Genomic DNA, 21,184 nt, shown 5'->3' with positions numbered 1-21,184 from the left:
GGATGGAGCAAGCGAGAGCGCGAGTGTGCGCGCGCGCGCCCCTCTCCCCCTCCCTCCGCGCGGGCGTGAAGCCAAGCGCGAACGCGCTCCAACCTCCTCCTCTTCCTCCTCCCGCCCCTCCTCAACACCCCGCCCCCGCCCTGCCTTCCTCTTCCTTCTTTCGCTTTCGCGCGCCCAGCGACTGCTCGCGCCTGCTAGAAGGGCCCGAGCGCGTGCATCTGCCCCGCGGCCGCAGCTCGGCAGCATTTGCTCTAGGGGGCGGGGACCGGGCGGGAAGGAGGGGCGCCACGCCGCCGTCCAAAGTACCGGCGGACGGGGACGGGGGCGGGGAGGGGCGGGGCTTTCTTGGGACGTCCCGGCCAATCACCGTGCCGCTTCGGCCCGGGCGGCCCAATGGGATGGCGGTGGGTGGAGCGGCGTTCAAGGTGAGGTGCGCGGTGCGCTGCGGGCGGAGACGTTGTGCCGTCCCGGCCGGCTCGGGGGCGGGGCGGCGGGTGGCGTCGAAAGAGAGCGCCGGCTCCCAACCGAGCCTGGGACGTCTTCCGGCCCGGGCTCCCCCGCCCTTTCCTCGGGGTTCCCGGCTCTTTCACCCCCAACACGGCATTTATCCCGAGGCATGCAGCCGCTTCTGTGAGAAGCCAGAGTTAAAGCAGGGTGTATTTAAGGTCCTCAGGGCAGAAAATCCTTGAAGCCAAAGGGAATCTTCGGAACTTCCAGTCCACCCGTTTTTGGGCGGATATCAGCCCACCCCACGTTGCGAACCCAGCGCCTGAGATTAAGGTTCTCCGCTGAGGACTGTGACCGAGCTGGGCCTTTCAGAACTGAGAGCCCTCCCCGCTCTCTTCCTAATTTAGCTCCCACACCTGCTCGCCTTTCCTGCTTCCGGAACCCACGCTGGACCCCCACCTCTCAGCCTGCCTGGCGTGCCCAGACTCTTCCCCCCCACCCAGTGGTACGCCCCGGGTGTGCCCATATTCGCATGCCCTCACAGCCCCCCTTTACTTTCAGGAGGAAAGGGCCCTTCCCAGATGCAGTAGGTGCCTGGACTGGCGCTTCCATCGCGGTTACTCTCTGGGGCTGGTGTCCTGAAATGGTGTGTGATAGCCCTCTCCCTTCCGGAGATAAGGTTAAGGGAGGAAAGTCTTAAATCACGTAATTTGGGACCATCATTGGCTCTTATAGTCTAAAGCAAACACTTATTGAGGCAATATTCCAAAGTAGTTAAGACCACAAGTCACACTTGAATTTAAATCTGTCCTTATAGTATGTACGTGGGCAAATGAGCTCTCAGTGCCTCAGTTTCCTCCCTTGTCAGCGGGTGTAATGATAATGCCCAGGTCATTAGGCTGTGAGAATTAAAGAGTCACTGCATGTGAAACTCTTAGTAAGTGCTCAGTAAATGTTAGCTATTAATTCTTGGGTGTTCCAAGTGCTGGGATACAAAGATGTAATAAGAGTTGTGGTTCCTCAAGAAGTTCACAGTCTTGTGGTGTAGACAGAACTGTAGGAAAATAGGTTCAAAAAGTGTGATAAAAAAAGATGCATAGAATTCAGAGGTGGTCAGGTGAGGGATGGAATGATAAAAGAATAGAGTTGGTCAGGGAAAGCGTTTTGTACCAGGAGATGATTGAGCTGGCTAGTGAAGTGAACCAGGTCAACACAGGTAAGGTAGACACTGGGCACCCCAAACAGCAAGCTTCCAAAGTATGGATCAGGCTAGAGACTTGTTGGAACATAGGAATGCGGGACGGAGGCAGAAGAGTTGGACAGGCAAGATCACACAGGTCTTGGGGTGTGCTGAGGAGTTTGGTCTTTGACCCCATAGACAATGAGGAGTCATCAAGAGGAACTATTTGACCAGGCTTGCATTTTAAGTTGATCACTCTGGTCGTGGTTATGGAGGATAGCATAGAAGCAGTAGGGTTTCCTTATTTATTGAGGTGTACTGTGTAAAGGAGGAGGAGGACCTGAAGATGCCTCTAACTAGGGTAGGCTATTCCAAGGAGATGATATGAAAGTACAGGAGAAAGACAAATTCAGTTTAAGGTATGTTGGGGTAACTGTGGGACCAGCTGGTCGAGAGTTTCAGAAGATGATTGAACATGGGTCTGAAGGAAAGGAGTGGCTTGGCCTTCAAGATACTACTCAAGGTGGCCTTGGCCTTCCTTTCCAGCCTTACCGCCCATCCTGTTTCAGGAATTCTCTGCTCTAGTGATACTGATCTGTTCCATAGACCCCCTTAGATACATCTTGCCTTAAGGAATTTGCAGGTATCCAGGAAGCCACCATGGCTACCCCTGTTTACCTGAGTCCTTTCTCACATCTCAGCCATGGCCATCCTCTCACCAGCCTCCTCTACAGCTGGGCTATAGTATTCATTCAGCACTCAGCCTGGGCTGTTATATGGTGGTAACCTCTTTGGACACATGCCTGGTACCCTCAGCACCAGTCAATAAACACCAAGGATCGAATTGTGTGCCTGGCTCCGAGTTAGGCCCTGGGGTTATAGCAACAGGCAAAGCTCAACTTCCCAAGTCATATTGGAGCTTATAACGCAGCAAAACCTGATGTTGGACAAACAAGTCTGAGTGTGAAGGCATCCAAGCTGCTAGGGAAACACACCTCTTAAGTCAGGGTCAGGATGCTCTTCAGGAAGTGGCCTTTAAGTAGAACCCTGAATTAGCCAGACAGGTGAAAAAGAAATTCCAGTCAGAGGGAAAAGCATGTGTGAAGGCCCTGGAAGGGAACGTGATATATCTGAGGCATGGAAAACATGGAAGGCTAGTGTGGCTAGAGCTGGGGCAGAGAAACCAGTAGAGGCAACAAATCCCCCACGGCCTTGTGGGCTGTATGTATTCACTCATCCAACAAATGTTTCTTGAATATCTACTGTATGCTGGCCAGGTTTATTTGCTGGGGTTGCTGTAATGAACAAGTAAATAAGGTATCTTTTACTTGGGGAGAAAGACAATAAACAAGTGAACAAATACATAAACATTGAGATGTCTGGGGAGGCCTCTTGAGAGAGTGTGGTCAGGGAAGACCGTCTGTAGAGGTGACATTTGAGCTGAGGGCTGACGGATAAGAAAAACAGCTAAGTGAAGGGTCTGGGGAATAGCATTCTGGGGAGGGAAACAGCAATTGCAAAGGCTCTGTGGCAGGCATGTTTGAGGAACAGAAAACAAATTGCATTGCAAGTGATGGGAAGAGTGGGGTGAGAGGAAGTGGGAAAAGGGTAGTAGGGCCCAGGCCTTGTAGGGTGATTGTAAGACTTTTGATTTTTATACCAAGAATAATGGGAATCACTTTAAGTACTGGAGTAAATAATCAGATTTGTTTTTCAAAGACAACGTTGTGTGTAGAATGGACTGTAGGGGGCAAAACTGCAAGCAGAAAGTTTTAGAGGGTCTTTGCAGAAGTTGAAGAATGGTAGTGGCTTTGAATAGGGTGGAGATGGTAGCGGTGGAGGACAGATAGGAGAGCGGCTTAGGGTGGTCAAGTCTAGGTGATCAATTAAATGTGAAGGTGAAGGAAGGAAAGATGAATCAAGGGTGATACCCTGGTTTCTAGATTGAATAACTAGATGGTTGGTAATCAGTTTGTCTTGGGGGTTCAGGTACCTGCAAGACATCCCTGAGGAATCACACACGTTTACACAGGTCTATAACTTAGAAAAATCTCTGTAAATACCACCTCTGCATATGGGTGATAATCAGAGATCCAGGGAGAAACCTAGGATAGAATGAGGAGGAGGAGCCTCCACGAACAGAGTAGACCGAGAAAGCAAGAGACAGACAAGTGTCCACTGGATGTAATGATGAACATGTTACTGACCTGAGAGAATCATCTCAGGGGAGCGGTGAGTGGGAGGTGAGGAAATGAGAGGCCATAAGGGACAATAAGCTTTTCAGAAGTTTGGCAAAGGATAGGAGAGGGTTGCAGGGTCCAGGGAGAGCTCTTGGACAGGGCCTGGGTCTTCAACCCTTGGTGAGTCCAGGAACCCAGCCAAGGACTGCTCAGGGCAGACTGTCTTTGTTAATCACAGAGAGCACGTCATCCCAGCCCAGCCCATTTCCCATCAGAGGTCTGGGTGGAGTTAGGAAGGTCATCCCTAACCCTGAGTGGAGCTTGTGGTTGAGATGCTCCCAATCGTCCGTGAAAAATCCTACGCAAGGCTTCGTGCAACCAGGGTGAAGTTCTGACGCTAGTGGCACATCACCCCCAGTTTTTCAAGAGTGCCCTTGGTGGAAAATAAGGCATCTGTTTTCCAACTTCTCAGTCCTTAGTGGTCTAACAAGCCAAGGTGAACAAACTGAATTGAAAAACTGCAGGAACAGTAGCACAGAACTATCTGAAAGTAGGCCGCCTATGAAGTCTTCAGGAAGAGGAACTGTTAGCCCAAAGGGGAAGATGGTTCTGGAAAGAGGGGGCAAACAAGCTCTGCCCCACCTTCATTCATCCCAGTGATCAGACAACAGTCAAACCTTTTTCACTTTATTGTACAAAAAAAAAAAAAAAAAAAGGAAAACAAAACTTCCACAGTTGGCCTTAAGCTTAGGCAGACACCTCTAAGTCACTCCCTCCCACCTCCCATAATACAAATTCAAGTTGTGGTGGTTGTTGAAACCTACAAAACACTCCTTAAATATTAGAAAAAAGGGGGAAGCGGGGGTCCTCCTACCCCAGCCATCCCATCCCAGTGCCAAAATGCACTCAGAGTGACCTCTTACAGCACCAACACCCCCAACCCCACAGCCCTGTTCGTACTGTAAGAATTTTTCAATTTTTAAAACAAGGGGGGAAAAAGCGCCCTGTTCATAGTTGTCTTTAAATGAAAACACATTCCACTAAATCACAACAGCACAGGGGCATTCAACCAGGGAAATGGGGTTCCTTGCAGGGGCTGATGCATGGGAAAAATTAGAACCTAAATCCTGTACCTAATTCCAGGATCAGGACAGAGAGGGGCGTATGAGTGGGGTGTGTCCCTCCTTCACCCCACCCCACCCCAGCACCAAGTTCCAAGGAGAAGCAGAGATTGTCTCTGGCCACCATTGGGAGAACCCAATCAGCATTCTGGGACTGGGGTCCCTCACTTTTCCTGCCCTACCTCCTCGGCAGTTCCCACTCTTCCCCCATCCCTTGGCTTTCATTCAGAGGGGGAAGGTGGGAAAGCACAAAGTCCGAATTAAATGGTCACTGACATGATTATATATTAAAAAGCCCAAATTTAGTAAAAAAAAAAAAAAAAAAGTCCACAGAGACAAAGGTGAATTGGCTTATTAAGAGTCAAGGAATTAGGGTACCAAAAATTAAGGATGGCTGGGAAAATAGAGGGACAGCTGCTAAAGCAGCTTTTGCAGACTTCTTTCTCAGCTGCGGGTTTGAGGGGAAGGGGGCAGACCTGAGAAATCAAAGGAAAATAGGGATGGGAGTGGGGAGGCTGGAGGATACAGGGAAAGGTAGGAGGGATGTGTAAGTTAAGAGCTTCTAACACATTCTTAAAACCTTGACTCTGAGTCAATGATGGCCAGGCCTGTCAGATGAGCTGGGAGGGCCCCTGCCACCAAAAGCTGTAAGGTTCACACCATCTCTCTCCTTCCCCATCTCCTGCTGATGTTAGAGACCAGCAGTAGCTCATTCATATGGCCCCCGCAGAGGGAAAACAGGTATAGGACATCAAGAGGCCTGAGTACAACCCTCTAAATTGAATCAGAGACTAGGCAAAGCAGAGGATGTGGAGAAAGGGGCAGTCCCAACCTGTTCCCACCAGGTTCAACCTGGACCTTTAAATCACCAGCCCTTTTTCCAGATTCACAAAGACCGAGGTGGGCTCCTAGACAGACCCCCTTCTTTCTTATACACACGCACACACATGCATGCACACACTCACGCGCAAACACACAGGTGTTGCATCCATGTTTTGTACAGACCACACATACACATTCTTCCACACACAAGACCGTTTTTAAAAAATCCCAAGCCTACCCCCTAAACCCTCCCTCTCCCAGAAATGACAACAGAGACGGCAGCCGAGATCGGTAGGAAACGTCTCGTTGACAGCTCAGAGCTTAAAAAAAAAATATATACACATATATAAAAAACACATCTGCCCGCTCCGCCCCCCATGAATGGGTCCAGGCAGCTCCTTCCTGCAGGGGGCAGGGGAGAGAGGTCAGGGCAATGCCTATTTGCTCAAAGGCACCTGCCCTCCTCTCTCCACATGTTCCCCGCCTCCAGTTCCAATGCAGGGCTCCAGACGGCAAGCCCTTCTGGGAAGGAAGGGGTGCTCCCCAAGCTTCCAACCACTCTGCCTTGGGGTGGGCTGCAGATGTGGAGGGCCACAATGAACTCTTTGGACCCCCACCCCCGCTCCCCGGTCCATTGTCCATGCCGGAACCGGAACCGCAAGTGCAGTGGGCTCTGCAGAGGGGTGGGTGGGGCGGTCCAGTGCTGGCTCAGTCTGATGGTTGCTTGCCCTGGAGGGCCCCCCAGGGCTGATGTCTCTGGGGCTGCAGAGTCCTGGCCTGGGCTCCTCCAGCCCCTCTCCCCCACCATATTTTGTTTAAAAAAAAAAAGAAAAGAAAGAAAGAAAGTGGGGGAGGCTGGGGTCAGGGGACAGAATATGGGGAAGAAACAAAGGTGGTTGGTTGGGGAGGGGAGTCCCTGGGCTCTCCCAAGAGGTACTTCCTCTCCCTGGTAGCCCTGGGGTGGGGCTGAGCCTCAGTTGGAATCAGAGTCTGAGGAGTCTCCCGAGGAGGAGGAGCTGGAGCTACTGCCCTCAGACTCGTTATCCTCATCCTCGTCATCATCCTCGTCATCGTCCTCCTCCTCCTCATCTTCCTCATTCTGGGGGCACAAGGAATGCATGGTCACCAGGCAGCCCTCCGTGCAGGACTTTCCCCAACTCCCACCCCAAAGGCCTGCCTGGCCCACCTCATCCCCATCCTCGCTCTCATCCTCACTGCTTGACTCAGAGGAGTCACCGCCGTCCTCAGAGGAATCCCCATTCTCATCATCTTCCTCTTCTTCATCTTCATCCTCGTCATCATCATCCTCCTCCTCCTCTTCCTCAGACTCCTGGGAAGAATGGGGGCATATCAAGGTCTCTGCCAAGCCCTGGGCCCCATTCCCCACCCTCTGGTCTGGCAGTGTGGCTCCTCACCGACTTGGACTGCAGAGTTGTCCGGCTGGACTTAGGGTTTGGGCCTCGCAGCTTGGTCATGCTCTTACGTTTCTGCAGGGGAGGATGGGGACAGATAAAGGGGACAGCTATGAGCTCCAGTACCCTAAGCCCCCCACACCTTGCCCTGCTGCCCTGTCCCCAGACTCACGTTGGAGATGTACTCTTTGTATGCAGCACGGTCCTGGGGAGACAGACTCTGGGGGAGACAAAGGAGGAGGTGGGGGTTGGCAAACCACCTACCTATACTGCTGCCATCTAAGCATGCTTACCAAGTGCTGGGCAGTGGGGTGATTTAATATGTCATCCCTTAACCCTAGCAACAACCCTGTCAAGTAGACAGTTATTACTCCCCTTTTGCAGATAAGAAAATGGAAGTTCAGAAACCTCCAGTGACCTGCCCGTGCCACACAGCTAGAGCATGGGGGTACTGGGGATTTGAACCGGGTCTGGCCAGCTTTTCCACCTCAGCAAGATTCCCACCCCCATGGTTACCCCTTCCAATCTCCCTGATGTCTTGGTTCTCTGCAGATACCCCTGGGATCTGAGAACAAAATAGCAGATTTTCATTTTGCTATGATGCCATGTCCCTTTTTAAGTCTCCCTGCACTAAGACTGTTGCTTTTCGTATCCCTTCTGCTGTGCTACCCAAATGGAGGCTCAACTCAGAGAGGCCCCCATGATGACTCCCAAAGTCTGACATCACCTTCCACCAAACACTAAAGCTCTGTGCCACTGATGAGACAGTCTGGGATCTCACCAAACTTCTAGAACCCGTACTATTTCCCTGGCTCCTTGGTCATCCTACCTGGGGAACTGGGGAGGAGACAGATGACTCTCCCCACTTTACAGATCTGATTGCTTAACCAAAGTACAGAGGGGACACTCAGAGGCCAGGGGATGAGCTAAGGTCTAGTAGAGGTCCCCTGATGCCAGCTAGAAAGAAGGTGAAAGGAAGTCTAATCTGGATTTTTTTACTATCTTTGTGATCCTAGGCAAGTTACTTAACTGCTCTGAGCCTCAGTTTCCTTATCTTAAAAGGGTGATAGTAATTCTTACTGTAGGACTGCGGGGGCACTCAATGAAATTCTGACTGCTGACCAGCCAACATGGTGCCTCCCTCTTCCTTCCACAGGGGTCCCCTGCCCTCTCACCTTGACCCAGAGGTCCAAGTGCACCTTGTACTGTTTCTGCTGCTCCTCAGCCAGCTTCTTGTAGTGTTCCTTCTGGCTCTGGGAGATGCGCTGCCAGCGGCTGCCGATTTCCACCATGCGCTCCTTCAGTGGCAAGTGGTTCAGTTCCCCATTGGACAACAACTCCTGGGAGAACTTCTGGTAACCGTTCCTGGGAGGTGGGGGGTGGGGGGGTAAAGGGAGGATCAGGATCCCAAAGCCTTAGCCCTCCCCAACCCCAGGCCCAGGGCAGGCTCCACACTCCAGACTCACATGGGAGGCTTCTTGGGTTCTCCCTGGAATTTCATCTTCTTGGAAGAGTTTGCAGCAGCTGGAGGTGCCCGCATCTCACTCAGCTCTCTCTGTGGGGAAAGCAGGAAAGATCCTACTCATCCCACTTCCTGAAATATTCTTGCCTTCTGCCCCATTACCATGAGACCCTTAGCTGGCTCTAAGGGTCTATTATGGGCTGGGTGGGAAAAGAAGCTGAGGCAGTCAGGGAGCAACTTTGTAACAACTCACATCTGTGTCATCCACTAAGGTATAAAAGGACTTTCAAAATTGAACTCCTGTCCCCCCAAACAATCACCTGAGGCTAGTAGGGTCATCCCTATATTACTAATGAGAAGAGAATAAGGCTCAGAGAAAGGAGTTAAGAGACTTGTTCAAATTCACCCAATCAAGGCTGGAAGTTTTGGCCCCAAGCCCCACCCAGAGATGCGAGCTGCCCACCCAAAAGGGAGCTTGAGTGTCTTCAGTGGAGAGGGTGGCTCCAGTCCCACCCTACCCCATGGCACTAGCCACCAACTCCCACCTCATATCTCTTTTGGTCTTCGGCAGCCTTCTTAATCCACATCAGCTTCTCCTTTTTCTCCATGTTATTCCAGGTCATCTCCATGGCCTTCAAGGCCTTCACCCGGTCATTCTAGGGGCAGACAAGGGAGTCAGCCACAGGAGAGGCCGGCGCAGGAAGGCTGCAGAGGACAACCCCTTTCCCACGCGTGCCACCTTGAAGCGGGCCAGGTAGTCGCCGATGACACTCTGCTGCCAGATCTCCTCAGCCCTCTTGGGTGACTCGGGCAGCTTGCCCCGCTCCTCACGCTCCCCGCCCGGCTTCCTCTCGGACTGGGCCTTCAGAGCTGCCTCCCTAGCCTTGTACTTGGCCTGTGGAGGGAGCCATGGGTGTCAGCCTTCCAGCCACCATCAGGGGGCGCACGTTCCACACCCAGCAGCTGAGGGCTCCCCGGAGGGCCAAAGGGGTGGGGCAAGCAGAGCATAGGGTGGGGCAAGCAGAGCGTGGGCGGGTGCAGATGTCTACCCCCTGGGGCTCAGTCCCAGCCAACAATGGTTCCCCGGCCCCACGGAGTCAGCCTTCCCCATCGGTGGACTCCGAGCTCCACCACGGGAACCCAAGCACACGTGCAGCCCATACGGGGCGGAGGCGAACAAGTGCAGCCAGCCCGGCAGGGAGAAAGCCACTCTGGCCCTGAGTCGTGCAGAGCAGCCTGGCAGCCAAGCCTGACCTTCTTCTTCTCGGACAGGTCGTTCCACATGCGGGCCAGCAGGCGGGTCAGCTCGCTCTCAGAGAGCTCAGGCCGTTCTTCCTGCAGCTGCCGCCGCTTCTCCTCGGAAAAGATGAACATGGCCGACACAGGCCGCTTGGGCTTCTCAGAGCCGCCCTGTCCATTGGCAAAGAGGGTCAGCGTCCATGGGTGGGACCAGGCGCCCTGCCCTTCCCCCACCCCGTTGGCCCGGCATGCCCCTGTCCACCTTGCTCCCTTCCTGGGAGGGCTTCTTGGAGGCGGGGCTGGTGACTTGCTTCTTGTTGATGTTCAACATCTTCTCCTCTCCCAGGACCCGCTGCTGCTCCTCTTCGGGCAGGCTCTACACGGGGGAGACCAGGGGCACAGGGCTGCATGCTGGTTCCCAGCCTGCTCCCAACCCCCGACACCCCTGCCCTTCCACTGTGTCTTTGGGGTCTTGCCCCAATCGCCCCGCATCTCCCCCCACCCCAACCCGGAACAACACTCACCTCTAGAAAACGGAGCAGTTCTACCTCGTAATCTTTCTTTTTCTGCAAAAGCAAGGGGATTCAGGGTCAGTCCACGGGCAACCTCCCAGGAGACCCTCTAGTACGGAGGGAACAGGAATACCCAGCAGGCACTCCCGAGCTTGAAGGTGGCCTGATCTCCCCCCCACAAAAGGCCACCCCAGCATGATGAGGGCTGAGCCGGCATTCCCTGCCCAGCAGATGCTCATCTCAGCACAATGCCAAGTTCACAGCAAGTGCCCCAGGAATGACTAACAATGGCTGACTGGCCCTAGTTGGGGGTCAGACCACATGTGCTTCAAACTGAAAGGCAGGGCCTGCAGGTCTGCTGGGCTGGTCCCTGCTGCCGCTCACCTGGTCGCACTTCTTGTGGTACGCATCTTTTTCCTTCTGGGAGAGCAACTTCCACTGCTGGCTGCACAGCACCATGCGCTCAGTGCTGGGCACGTCCTTCATGTTGGCCATCAGCTCTGCACAGTACAGTGAGTAGCTGTTCCTGGCGGGGTGGGCGGACATAGAGGCACCCCCATGAGCAAGAGGGGCGATGCTAGGCAGCAGGCTACCCACACTCAGAGTCCTGGGCTGGGGTCCTGCTGCTGGCTCGGCTCCCTAGCTGCCCACCTGCCCACTCACCCACCCACCCCAGGGACGGCGCTCACGGGGGTGGCTTGGTAGGTCGCCCGTCGAACTTGTCCTTGAGCTGGCGCTCGGCCTTGGTGAGGGTGGACTTGGTGATGCCCTCCTCACTGATGTTCAGCTCAGGGTGCTTCTGGATGTAGTCGCGCATGATCTCCTGCACAGCAGGGTGGGGGGACGGAGGGCAACGGGGTGTGGGGTTAGCCGGGGCAGGGGAAGGGGGAGAGCCGCTGGGGAGGGGAGGCAAGAAGCAAAGCTAGGGTGGCCGTGTGTCTGCTGTGTCACACGAGACATGGTGCCCTGCCCTGCCCTAGCCTGAGATCTCCTGGGGGGGAGGGGTAGGTAGAGGGCAGAGGTGAGGGGCCAGGAAGGCCCCTCCCTCAATAAAGGGATGGGGGAGTGAATGCCTCCCGCAGAGTGCGGTGGCCACGGAGTCAGAGGGCGGCGGCTCGTGAAGAGCCTGATGGGGAGGAGCGCAGCGGAAGCCTAACCTCGTACTCCTTCCGCTGCTCCAGGGCCTTATGAATCCATTTCAGCCTCTTTTTGTCCGAGAGCTGAGACCACTGCTTCCCCAGGGAGTCCTTCACCTCCTTCGTAGTGGCCTGCAAACCAAAAGCCGTCAGACACACACAGGCAGCCAGGGGCAGGGGAGGGGGGTGGGGGGCCCAGAGGCCCCCGCCCCCTCAGGCCACAGGAGGTCACACCAGTGTCCCCCACAGGCCAGGAGGGGAAGATGGAGAGGCGGGGTCCCGCCTAGGTGCAAAGGGACAGGCTCATACACACACGCACGCACACGCTCGCACGCCAGCTGGCCCAGGCCCTGTCCATGCAGCCCACCCCTGGGGAGGGGCCTCCTCTCCTGCTCCCCTGCACCGTGCCCAGCCGACCTGACGCGGCTCCCCCCTTGCCACCGCCGCCGTGCACCCTCCACCCTCACCCCTCGGCCGGACACTCACGTCTGGCCGCACTTTGAGATACACCTTCTTCTCGTGGGTGTACCACAGCTGCTGGGGGGTTTTGGGCTTCTCAGGGATGTCCGACTTCTTGGCATTCTGGATTAGGTCAGGGTGGTCCTCCCTAGCCAGGGCATGGGAGCATCGATCAGCAGGGCCAAGCTGGGACACTGCCATGGCAGACCCAGGCTAGAGGCCTGCCCACTACGGCTCCTGGGCCTTTCAGATGGGGTTTCACAGACAGCAGCTGCTTGCCTGTCCCTGTCCCAGAGCACGAACCATCCATCCTCCATGCTTCACAGATGGCAAGCCTGAGGAGGTGGCCAGGGTCAGCCTGCCCTGCCACACCCAGTGCCCTGGGCTCCACTGCCTTACCTGAATCGGGCCAGGTTTCGCTCGAACTCCTGTTTCTCCCTCTGGAAGTCCTGAATATATTTCATCTGGGGGAAGGAGGGGACGGGTCATCCAGGACCCAAGGCCTTCCTCACCCTGAGCTACAAAAGCTACCCAGAGCCCTCCTAACTCCTTCTTTGCTTCCCACTCAGCAAGGTAGCAGAATGCAGATGGCTCGAGTGGGTAGGAGGTGGCACAGTGGTCTGCTTCCTGCGGGTTGGGGGCATCACCAAAGGCAGTAGGAGCTACGGGGCTCGCTCAGAACAGGAATCCTTCTTCCTATTCCTTCCTTTTAAGAGGGAAAGTGTCCTGGAAGGGGCAACCTGGCAGTCACCCCGTCAGAGTGAGCTGGACAGGGCTGGCCCTCACCTCCTGCCCTCCGGCCTGCGTGCGGTAAGGCAGCTAACGTTGGCTTAACCTTTGGCCTGGGGGCAGGCTGAGCCCTGCTTCCAAGGCAGGAGGAAGACTGTGTCCAAGGGAATCCAGAGTAAATTCTTGCCACGCAGGTCACATCCTAATAGGTCCGACTCCAGAATTTGGATTTTTCTTCCCACTCACTGCTCAGGGTCTCTGGTTGCCCTTATATTCCTTCCTGATTCTGACACCAGCCCCATTTCTTCTTTCCTTCCTCAGCCATCCCCTCCTTCCCTCCTCAGATCCCTTCCTCCAGGCTCCAGGCTGTCTGGCTCCGTGAGCCCTCCCCTCCACCCCAGCTCACTTATTCTCTGCTGCCACTTGGCTTCCCTTCCTTTCTGCTCTGTTCCCTCCATCAGCCTGCCCCTCCCTTCCCCCTCACCTGACTCCCTCTGCATCTTTCCTTCCACCTCTCCTCTACCCCTCCCTCTTTTACCTCCTTTCCCTTCCTCCTCTGTCTCCTATCTTGGCTCTCATTCAACGTCCATCTCTGTTCTCTTTTTATAGTCACAGGGGTTACTCTGGAGCCATGGAGTTCACAGCACTTGAGCCTAATCCTGCCTCTCACCAAAGAAGTGCCAGATGCAGAGGCAGTTCCACTTCCCCTGGGGTTCCTGGAGGGACCCCAAAGCAGAGCAGAGCTTCCTCTTGCTCCTTTGCCCCACCCTCAGTCCTCCTCAGACAAACAGCAGGATTTAGAGCTGGACAGCACCACACAGATTCGGCTCACCCTCCACGCCTCAGGTAAAGACAAGGCCCAGAGAAGCTAAGTGATTTACCAAAGGCCACACACACAGTGATTCAGCAGGAGCCAGAACAGGCCCGAGTCTTGGTCCCCCAGGCCAGTGCCTTGCCACTCGACCATGTGGTTTCTTCTGTCCCTCCCTGGTTCTCAGACCTCTTGGCCTCTGCCTCCCATCCCGTGAGTGTTTGGGTGTTATGTGTACAGTCAGCTTTCCAACATCCCCACTAAAGGGGTCAATAACAACTGCGGTACTTCATCCTCCTGCCTGGCTTGGGCAGTGGGCACAGACAGCTGGTTTTACCTGGCCAGACTGGCTCACCTCCTTTTTTGGGTGTAGAACCAAAGGTATGTGAGCCCACCACCAGGGTATATGAACCAGGAAAAGGGCTGCTCCCAGTGTAGCGCTGGTCCTACCTGCTGAAAGCTGGCCATGTGCAACTGCTCCCTCTCCCAGCAAGAACATTCCTTTTTGTCTTTCCTGCTGTCCCTCACCATTTCCCTGGCCCCCTCACAGTCTCTACCCTTCTTCTTGCCCTTCCTATCTCCTTTTTGTGTCTGTCTCTCTCCCCAACCCATCTCTATGTCATCCCTACCCTAGATATGCTATGCCATCCTGTGTCCCATCAGCACGGCTCCTCCAGTGTTTTGCTGCCTATCTCTGACCGTGCTTGCCTGTGTGTCCATCCCTGCCTGGGAGGCTGGGGGCACCTGTGCCCAAAATTAACATCCTCTAATGGTCTAGGACAGCACCCCACCTCTGCAGGGTGACCAGCAGGGAGCCATTAGGGACAGCATATGTACTCAGGAGAACACACATGCACAGGGAAGAAGTATGTCTTAACGTGTGCACGGCAGCAGGAAGCAGTGGGAAGGCATTGACTGGGCAGGGAGCTGGAACGCTGTGTCTAAGTCCTGCTCTGACCCCGTTACTTGTGAGACCTAGGCACTTAACCCTCCTGCCCCTTAGTGCCTTGCCCAAAAAATCAGGCTAGCCCCTTCTCCTAGGGTTACCTTCACGAGGGCACTGCAAACATCAAATGCAAAGGACTTGGTGAGGAATTGCTGGGCAGATGTAACAGTGTGGATGGGTGTGTGGGACAAGAGTTGTATGAAAACAGAACGCCGTGGCCTGTCTTTGGGCTGAAAGGTTTGTCTGAACACCTGCCACAGTAGGGATCAGGTCTGTGGTGGTGCCCATGTCTGACCATGAGGGGGCCTGGGAGAGGCGAGCAGTTTGGGCTCAGGTCTACTCTGCTCTGCTAGCCTGCCCATGGCCCTGATGCCACGTCCCTCTAAGGTACATCCCAGCCCCCTACAGCCAACCCTTTTCTAGAAAAGGCTAGAAACCCCAGCCTCTCCTCTCCCTCCACCTTAACTCCCCCTCCCCCCACCTTCTTCTTCTCAGGAAGCTCCTTGTATTTCTTGGACAAAATCTTGGTCAGGTCCAGGTTGCTCATCTCAGGGTGGAGTTTCGCGTACTTGGCCCGCTTCTCCATGAAGAAGCGGAAATAAGGGGTCAGGGGCTTCTTTGGGAAGTCTGGGTGTTTCTGGAAGGAGACAAGGACACGGTGAAGGTCAGACTTCATTCACTCTTTGAACCATTCTTCTACTACCTCTCGTGCTCCTACTCCTGGAAACTCACCTTGAGTTTTTTGCCTTTATAGGGATTTTTAACGTGTTCCTGAGCATCAAGGATCAATTCTGTCAATGTGCGGAACTTCCTCACCTGAAGAAAGAAGGGAGGTGGGTGGAAGAGGAAGTTTGGAAGAGGGAAACACCATCCAATATCATGTCCCCCATTTTCCAGTGCTTCCTCCACTGCCCCCTAAACTGAATTTATCAAAGGAGGAGGAGCAGAGACCAATAATCTTACCACTCAGGCCACCCCTGAAACTAAGGCAGACAGTCAGCCACTGGCCATGCCACTTGAGGATGCCCAGGTGGGCTAGGTGCACAACAAAGGACACTGAGTGTGACCTTTTGACCTCAGTGTGGCTGTTCATGCCAGCACTTCATTCAACCCCTAAAAGAGCCGAAGTTAGAAGCTCCAGTATGGTAGGTATTCAAAGCCATAGAACGAAACCCACTAGGCCAGTGCTGCCAACCGTGCCAAGTGCCCCAAATGCACAGGGGCGGGTAGAGAGTGAACAGGTGATCACATGAGCATATTGCCTGGTTTCTTTATTTCCAGCCTTCTGCTTCATCTGCTCCTCCAGGAAGGCTGAGTGAGATTGGGGTGTATGTATGTATGTATTAATGTGACATGTATTGGGAAGGGAGGCAGTTACCTCGTTAGAAATCTCCACCCATTTGAGCTTGCACATGTCTCCAGAAAAATCTTTAAATGCTACTTTTTCCCAGTCCATATGTGATTCGGTGGTTTTGAACTTGGAGCTGTCGTTGGATGGAAGGTTGTTCTTCATGCACTCTAATAAAGTCAGCATGTCTTCTTGTGACCAGCGGTCTGGTGAGGGTGAGAGAGGCCATCATGCCTGGCTCAAGCCATCCCCCCACATTCATTTCCCCATCATTGAGCATTTGACCCTTCCTCTACAGAGCAGCCCAGTTTCCGGTTATCTCCCTCCCGAAGGCACAGACAAGACATGGCCCAGAGCTAAGGGAAAACTGTGGTCACACTGGATTAGGGCAGAGAGGATCCCTTTTTAGAGCTACATTGGTCCAGATAGTATCATACCCAGAAAGCTAGATTTGAACTTGGGTCTGGCTGCCTTCAAAGGTATTGTCATTTCTAACATGCCAGCATGCCAGGAGCAGCTATTTATTGTAAGGAATGGGGAGGGGGGGGGAGAGGAAGCCTTAGTGATTTGGGCCCTGTGGGAAAGCAGCTACCTTATCAGAGAAAGGAGGCAACACATTTAGTCCAAGTTCTGGGGCAAAGCCCTAAAAGTGCAAGGACTAAAGATTGGGGTGTGAGCAGTAAGGAAAACTCATAAAGATATTTCTCTGACCAGCACAGTTGGAAACTAATAATATTAGAGACATAAGTTGTAATATTCAGCCCTCCCTCCCAGCTCCTCAAGGCAGACCAAAGGACGAAGGAATTTCTGATAAGTAAGGAAGATGGGATGGAGACTGAAGAACCACACAAGGCGATGAGGCAAGGCAGGCAGATGGGCAAATGCTCTCAGCACCCTGCTCCAAGGAGAATGCCCCAAAGTCTGAGTTGTCATCTTTGCTCAACAACCCAGGAGGCAAAGGGGGGGGGCGCGGGTCTGGATCAGCTATTTCCAGCTACTGAAATGTCAGGTCCTGTGGAGGGTAAGGACCCTCAATGGAGAGTGGTTACTCTGAAAAGGAAGAAGCTGGGAAAACCGTTCAAGGCCATGAGTATAAAGGGCTCTTCATTTTCATTTACACCTGCTAACCTGGGCCAGGGCTCCCCAGAGTGGGCCACATGGACCCATTAGTCTCTCTCCATTCCCAAAGGCATTACCAGATGCTTAGCTTCATTTATCCATCCCGCCTTTACAGACTGGATCCTTACTAAAGAAGTGGGATCTAATCATGTGTCTTCTATGACTGAGAACCTCAAACCACCAAGACACTCTTCTCTCCAAAAACCTTATTCTCTTAACAGTAAAAAGCCCACTCCATCGCCCTCTCCAACTACACTCCCTCACCATTTCAGAACAAGGGCAGAACACATGCCAGACTGACTGAGACCCCCAGAAGGAAAACTTGCACAGGTCTCCTTCTCACCCTCTGATATAGTGGATATGTTTGTGAAAAATACAATTTATAGGTCCAAGGCAAAATAATTTGGATTCAGCCAAACCCTCGCTGGAGGGAAAGGTGCTTGACACTTAGATATACTCAAAACAATCCCCCCACCTCAATTCAGAGAAAAGACCGGAGAAATACTCTAGAACGGGAGTGGGTCCTGCAGTCATATGGGAAGAGGTCTTAAAGAGAACTGGGGTAGGGAGCTCCTACCTTGGCCTTTAGGGGCGGCCATTTCCAGGTCTGTGGGGCAATCGGCTTCTCCGTTCATCCTCCAGCCGTCCAGCCGGGCAACCCGGGGTCAAAGCCACCTCACCCTGGAGAAGAGATAGATACCAGTCCTCACTCAGGAGGGCTGAGCGGTGAGTGACTTCTCTCCCTCTTCCCTCCCTTGAAAGGGAGGGGGGCACAAGTTCACAGTCAGAGAAACCTTGACAAGACCCTAACAGACTTAATGGGTCGGTGGGTGTGAGACTGCCTGAAGGACCCCGCAGCTCCTCCCTTTCCCCTATCCCCCTCTCCCGGCTCCGCGGCGTGCGCCCTCCCCTGCCCACGCGAGAGACTGCTCCCGGCTCCCGCGTGCAGCAAGCTCCCGCCCTCCTTCCCCCACCCCGACGAAAAAAAAAAAAAAACTCCTCCTCCTCCTCTCCGTGCGCCCGCCCCGGGGAGGCCCCAAGCTGGAGGGCGGGGGAGAAGGAAGGGCGGGTAAAGGGCGCGCGTGGCCGCGGAAGCGAGCACGCGCCGCAGTCTCCTCCTCCCTCCTCCCCGCGGCCCGTTCCCCCCGCCTCCGCAACCCGGCGGGGACCCGGACGCAGCTCAGCCGCCGCCGGCCCCGGAGCGCAGCAGCCGCACCGCCCCCGGGGACCGGATCTGGATTCCCGCCGTCCCCGCCCGCCCGGGCGGGCGACCAGCTGGAGAGAAGCGGCCTAGCCTGCCTGCCCCCCGCCCCCGAGCCACCCACCCTTGCCAGAATCGCCGCCACCGCCCAGCCACCCCGACGCGCACGAAGGAGCTCGGCGCAGAGGCGCGACCGCGGCGGGAACCGCCGCCTCCTCCCCCGAGCCTGCGGCCCAGCCCTGCCGGCGCCCCCGCCCCGGCCTCCGGGGAGCCGAGCCAAGGAGAGGGCGGGAGGACGGCGGCCGGGAGGCGGGGGCGCAGCGCTCACCGGCCCCGCCGCCCCCTCCGGCGGCCGGCGAGAACTGCGCCTGCCGGCTCGGAGAAGCGCGGGCTCCTACGTTCGCGGCTGGGGCTCGGCTCGGGCCTCGCTTCCTGCCTTCCCCTCCCCCGGCTCTCGGCGTGTCCTCCCCAGTGCCCTGGTCTGCTCTCGCCCAGTCCCCTGCCCGGAGGTCGCCTCGGGTCCCCACCGGGCGCCCCCCGCATCCGCAGCTCGCTCCCCGCTGCTGGGCCCCGACCCCAGCGCGCGTCTTCCGTCCGCCTCAGTTACCCAGCGCAGCGCGGCCTCCGGGCTTCCCGCTCCCGTGGCTCCCTCCCCGGCTCTGAGCGGCGGCGCCCTCCCCCGCTCGGCCGGGCACAGCCGCAGCTCCCTCCCGCGGCGGCAGCGGCTCCTCCTCCGGGCGCGGCGGCGGCGCTGGGGCGGCGGCTGCTCCTGCTGTGGCGGCGGCGGCGGCAGCTTTGGCTGCTGCCTGCTGCTCCTCGCGGCGAAAAGCACAAAGCACAGCGCCCTCCGCCTGCAGGCAGCCCGCCCGCCGCCCGCCCGCCGGCCCCGGCCTCCGCTCGCACACCCCCCGCCGCCGCCGCAGCCTCCGCCGCCGGAGCGGGGAGGAGGAGGGAGAAGGGAGGAGGAGGAGCGGGAGGGGGGGCGGGAGAAGCGGGGCAGCGAGCGCGTCCTTCCCCGTAGAGCGCACACCGACCCCCGGGGAGCGAGCGCCAGCCCGCCTGCCTCGCCGGCTCCACTCCCTCCCACAGCCTGCCCGGGCGGGCTCCGCGGGGGGCAGCTGGGAGGAGGGGCGGGAGCTAGGGGGACCCGGGCGGCCGAGGCGGAGGGAAGGAAGGAGGGGAGGGGGGTGGCGGCGGCGGCGGCTGCTGCTGCTGCTGCTGCTGCCGCCGGAGGGGGGGGGCCGAGGCAGGGAGACACGCAGCCGCCCGGATGGCGGCGGGGCTCGGAGCCGAGGCGGGCGGGCGCGCTGAGAGCGACCTCCCCAGACCCGCGGGGGAACTAGCAGGCTTGGCCGGCGCGGGAGGGAGGGCGCGGCTGCGACGAGGGTGCCCGGAGGGCTCCCCGGCGGCCGGGGACATTCGGTGGTGCCCGTAGCCCTGTTCCGGAGCTCTCCCACCACTCCTCTCAGTTTAGCTCCGGCCTCCCAGGCCAGCCCTCACCCGCTTCCCTCTCCTGCCTCCTGGAACGGGTGGTCCGCGCCCACCCATATCCTCCGCGTGTGGCCGCGGGCTTGGGGCGCAGACTTGCCGATCGCGGCGCCAGCCCGCCTCGCGGTCCCCGCGCTGGCGAGTAGAGCGATATACACTAAACTTTAACAAAATAAAAATCGCCCCCAGGAACGCTCTCCCGCAAAAAAAAAAAAAAAAAATTCCTCTCTACTCCTTACACCCCGGAAACGGCGAGGGGGCGACCGGCTGTGGCCGAGGAGCCGCTCTGGGAGCCGGTTCAATCCAGCCCGGCATGGCTACCCCAGGCCCGCCCGGGCGCATGGAGATCGGCCGCCGCTGCCATTCGCCGCAACCCCTCTTCTCCCGAAATCCCGCGGCGCTGGGGCGCACTCACCGAACGAGTGGATGGGAACGCGGGCCGGGGGCACCTGGGGGCGCGGCGGGCCGAAGAGCCGAGCCGCAGCCGACACCGGAGCAGCGAGTCGCCAGACAAAGCCCGAGATGGCGAAGCGGAGCGACGGCTAATGGCGAGCCCCACGCGCCGCGCTCCGCCCGCCCCGCTCCGCCCGCCCGCCCGCCTCGGCGCAGCGCAGCGCCGCTCCGAGCGCTCGCCCGTCAGAGCCGCCTCGGCGCCGCCGCCTCCCGGGCCACCCCGGCCTCGCCTGGCCCCTCCGCCTCCTCCGGGCGGCTCAGCCTCACCCCTTCCCTCCCACCGTGCTGGGAACTGCACAAAAATTTTAAAAAAAAGAAAGAAAGAAAGAAACATGCTTTTCTTTTCCATTTTCTCTTGCTTTTTTTTTTTACCCGCAGGGCGGGCGTTTTGAGACTTTTGGGTCTTTTTGCCCCCAGCTCGCACTCACCTGCGGAGCCGCCGGTAGGGCTGGGGGTGGGGGCGCACCGGGCTGGAGCCGGCGAGCGCGGGTTGAAAGCTAGCCAAGCTCTGCAGCGCCCGACCCGGGCGTGTACGCTGCCGCCAGTCCCCGCAGAGAAATCGTCCTCCTACCCCCGCCTCCATCGCTCTGCGTTTCTCTTCCAATCAGCCGGTCGCTTGGCGGCTCCTCCATTCTCCGGCCAAGCCCGCTGCCTAGAGCGAGCTCCACTCCATCTGCTTGCCCGGCTCCTCGCTCCCCTGCCGGGGCCGGTGAGGCGGCGTGAGGCCGGAGGCGGATTTGCCAGGGAACCTGCCTCCTTCCCGCTCCCATTGCTCCCTCCCCGCTGCCTCCTGCCTCCTGCTTCTCTCCTGCGTCTTTCCTACTCTCCCCTGTCGCCACTGGTGTGTGCCTGAGTGTGTGCGCGGTTTTTTTTTTTTTTTTTTTTTTTTTATTGCTCTTTGCTTTTGTAACCCTGAAGCCAAAGCTGGGGGTGGGGTGCGAATCAAGGGGGGATTTTACAAAAAAAAAAAAGAAGAAGAAGAAGAAGGAAAAAGGAATGAAACGAAAGACGCTCTTCTCAGATTTACAACACATCGAAAAAACGGGGGAACACCCCGCCTGGTCCGATCTTCGTGCCCTGCAAGGGCCTTCCGGGGTTTAGAGCGAGTCTCTCCTTGTT

At 56.6% G+C, this 21,184-nt stretch overlaps 1 protein-coding gene across 6 annotated transcripts; it reads right to left on the bottom strand.

Annotated features, from left to right (window-relative positions):
• Positions 1–6,067: 6,067 nt before the first annotated feature.
• Positions 6,068–20,851, bottom strand: UBTF (upstream binding transcription factor). 6 transcript variants are annotated; one of them, XM_077164180.1, is made up of 21 exons: positions 20,494–20,851; positions 17,501–17,604; positions 15,835–16,010; positions 15,189–15,272; positions 14,938–15,093; positions 12,370–12,434; positions 11,998–12,118; positions 11,533–11,643; positions 11,065–11,198; positions 10,760–10,901; positions 10,388–10,429; positions 10,126–10,239; positions 9,879–10,034; positions 9,364–9,519; positions 9,170–9,280; positions 8,629–8,717; positions 8,338–8,527; positions 7,335–7,382; positions 7,166–7,237; positions 6,937–7,080; positions 6,068–6,849 (listed from the first exon to the last, which is right to left on the bottom strand). In XM_077164180.1, the coding sequence occupies exons 2-21, from the start codon at positions 17,556–17,558 to the stop codon at positions 6,724–6,726; spliced, it is 2,295 nt and encodes a 764-aa protein (XP_077020295.1). In that variant the 5' UTR covers positions 17,559–17,604; positions 20,494–20,851; the 3' UTR covers positions 6,068–6,723. The 6 variants fall into 6 exon arrangements, with proteins under 6 accessions (XP_077020295.1, XP_077020293.1, XP_077020297.1 ...); XM_077164178.1 differs by lacking the exon at positions 20,494–20,851 and adding an exon at positions 20,028–20,174; XM_077164182.1 differs by lacking the exon at positions 20,494–20,851 and adding an exon at positions 19,159–19,228.
• Between the last annotated feature and the right edge of the window lie 333 nt (positions 20,852–21,184).

Source organism: Tamandua tetradactyla, chromosome 6, assembly GCF_023851605.1.
Source record: "Tamandua tetradactyla isolate mTamTet1 chromosome 6, mTamTet1.pri, whole genome shotgun sequence".
Taxonomy (NCBI): Eukaryota; Metazoa; Chordata; class Mammalia; order Pilosa; family Myrmecophagidae; genus Tamandua; species Tamandua tetradactyla.
The sequence above is the reverse complement of the archived record's forward strand: the minus strand, read 5'-3'. Positions and strand labels throughout refer to the sequence as shown.

What these genes read in the sequence shown, in the direction of transcription:
- UBTF (XM_077164180.1), bottom strand. Translation starts at nt 17,558, where the DNA reads ATGAACGGAGAAGCCGATTGCCCCACAGACCTGGAAATGGCCGCCCCT. An exon ending in GAACCCAAGAAGCCTCCCAT is followed by an intron (nt 8,528 to 8,628) that starts GTGAGTCTGGAG and finishes CCCACCTCCCAG; the next exon opens with GAACGGTTACCAGAAGTTCT. An exon ending in AGAGCGAGGATGGGGATGAG is followed by an intron (nt 6,850 to 6,936) that starts GTGGGCCAGGCA and finishes TTGTGCCCCCAG; the next exon opens with AATGAGGAAGATGAGGAGGA.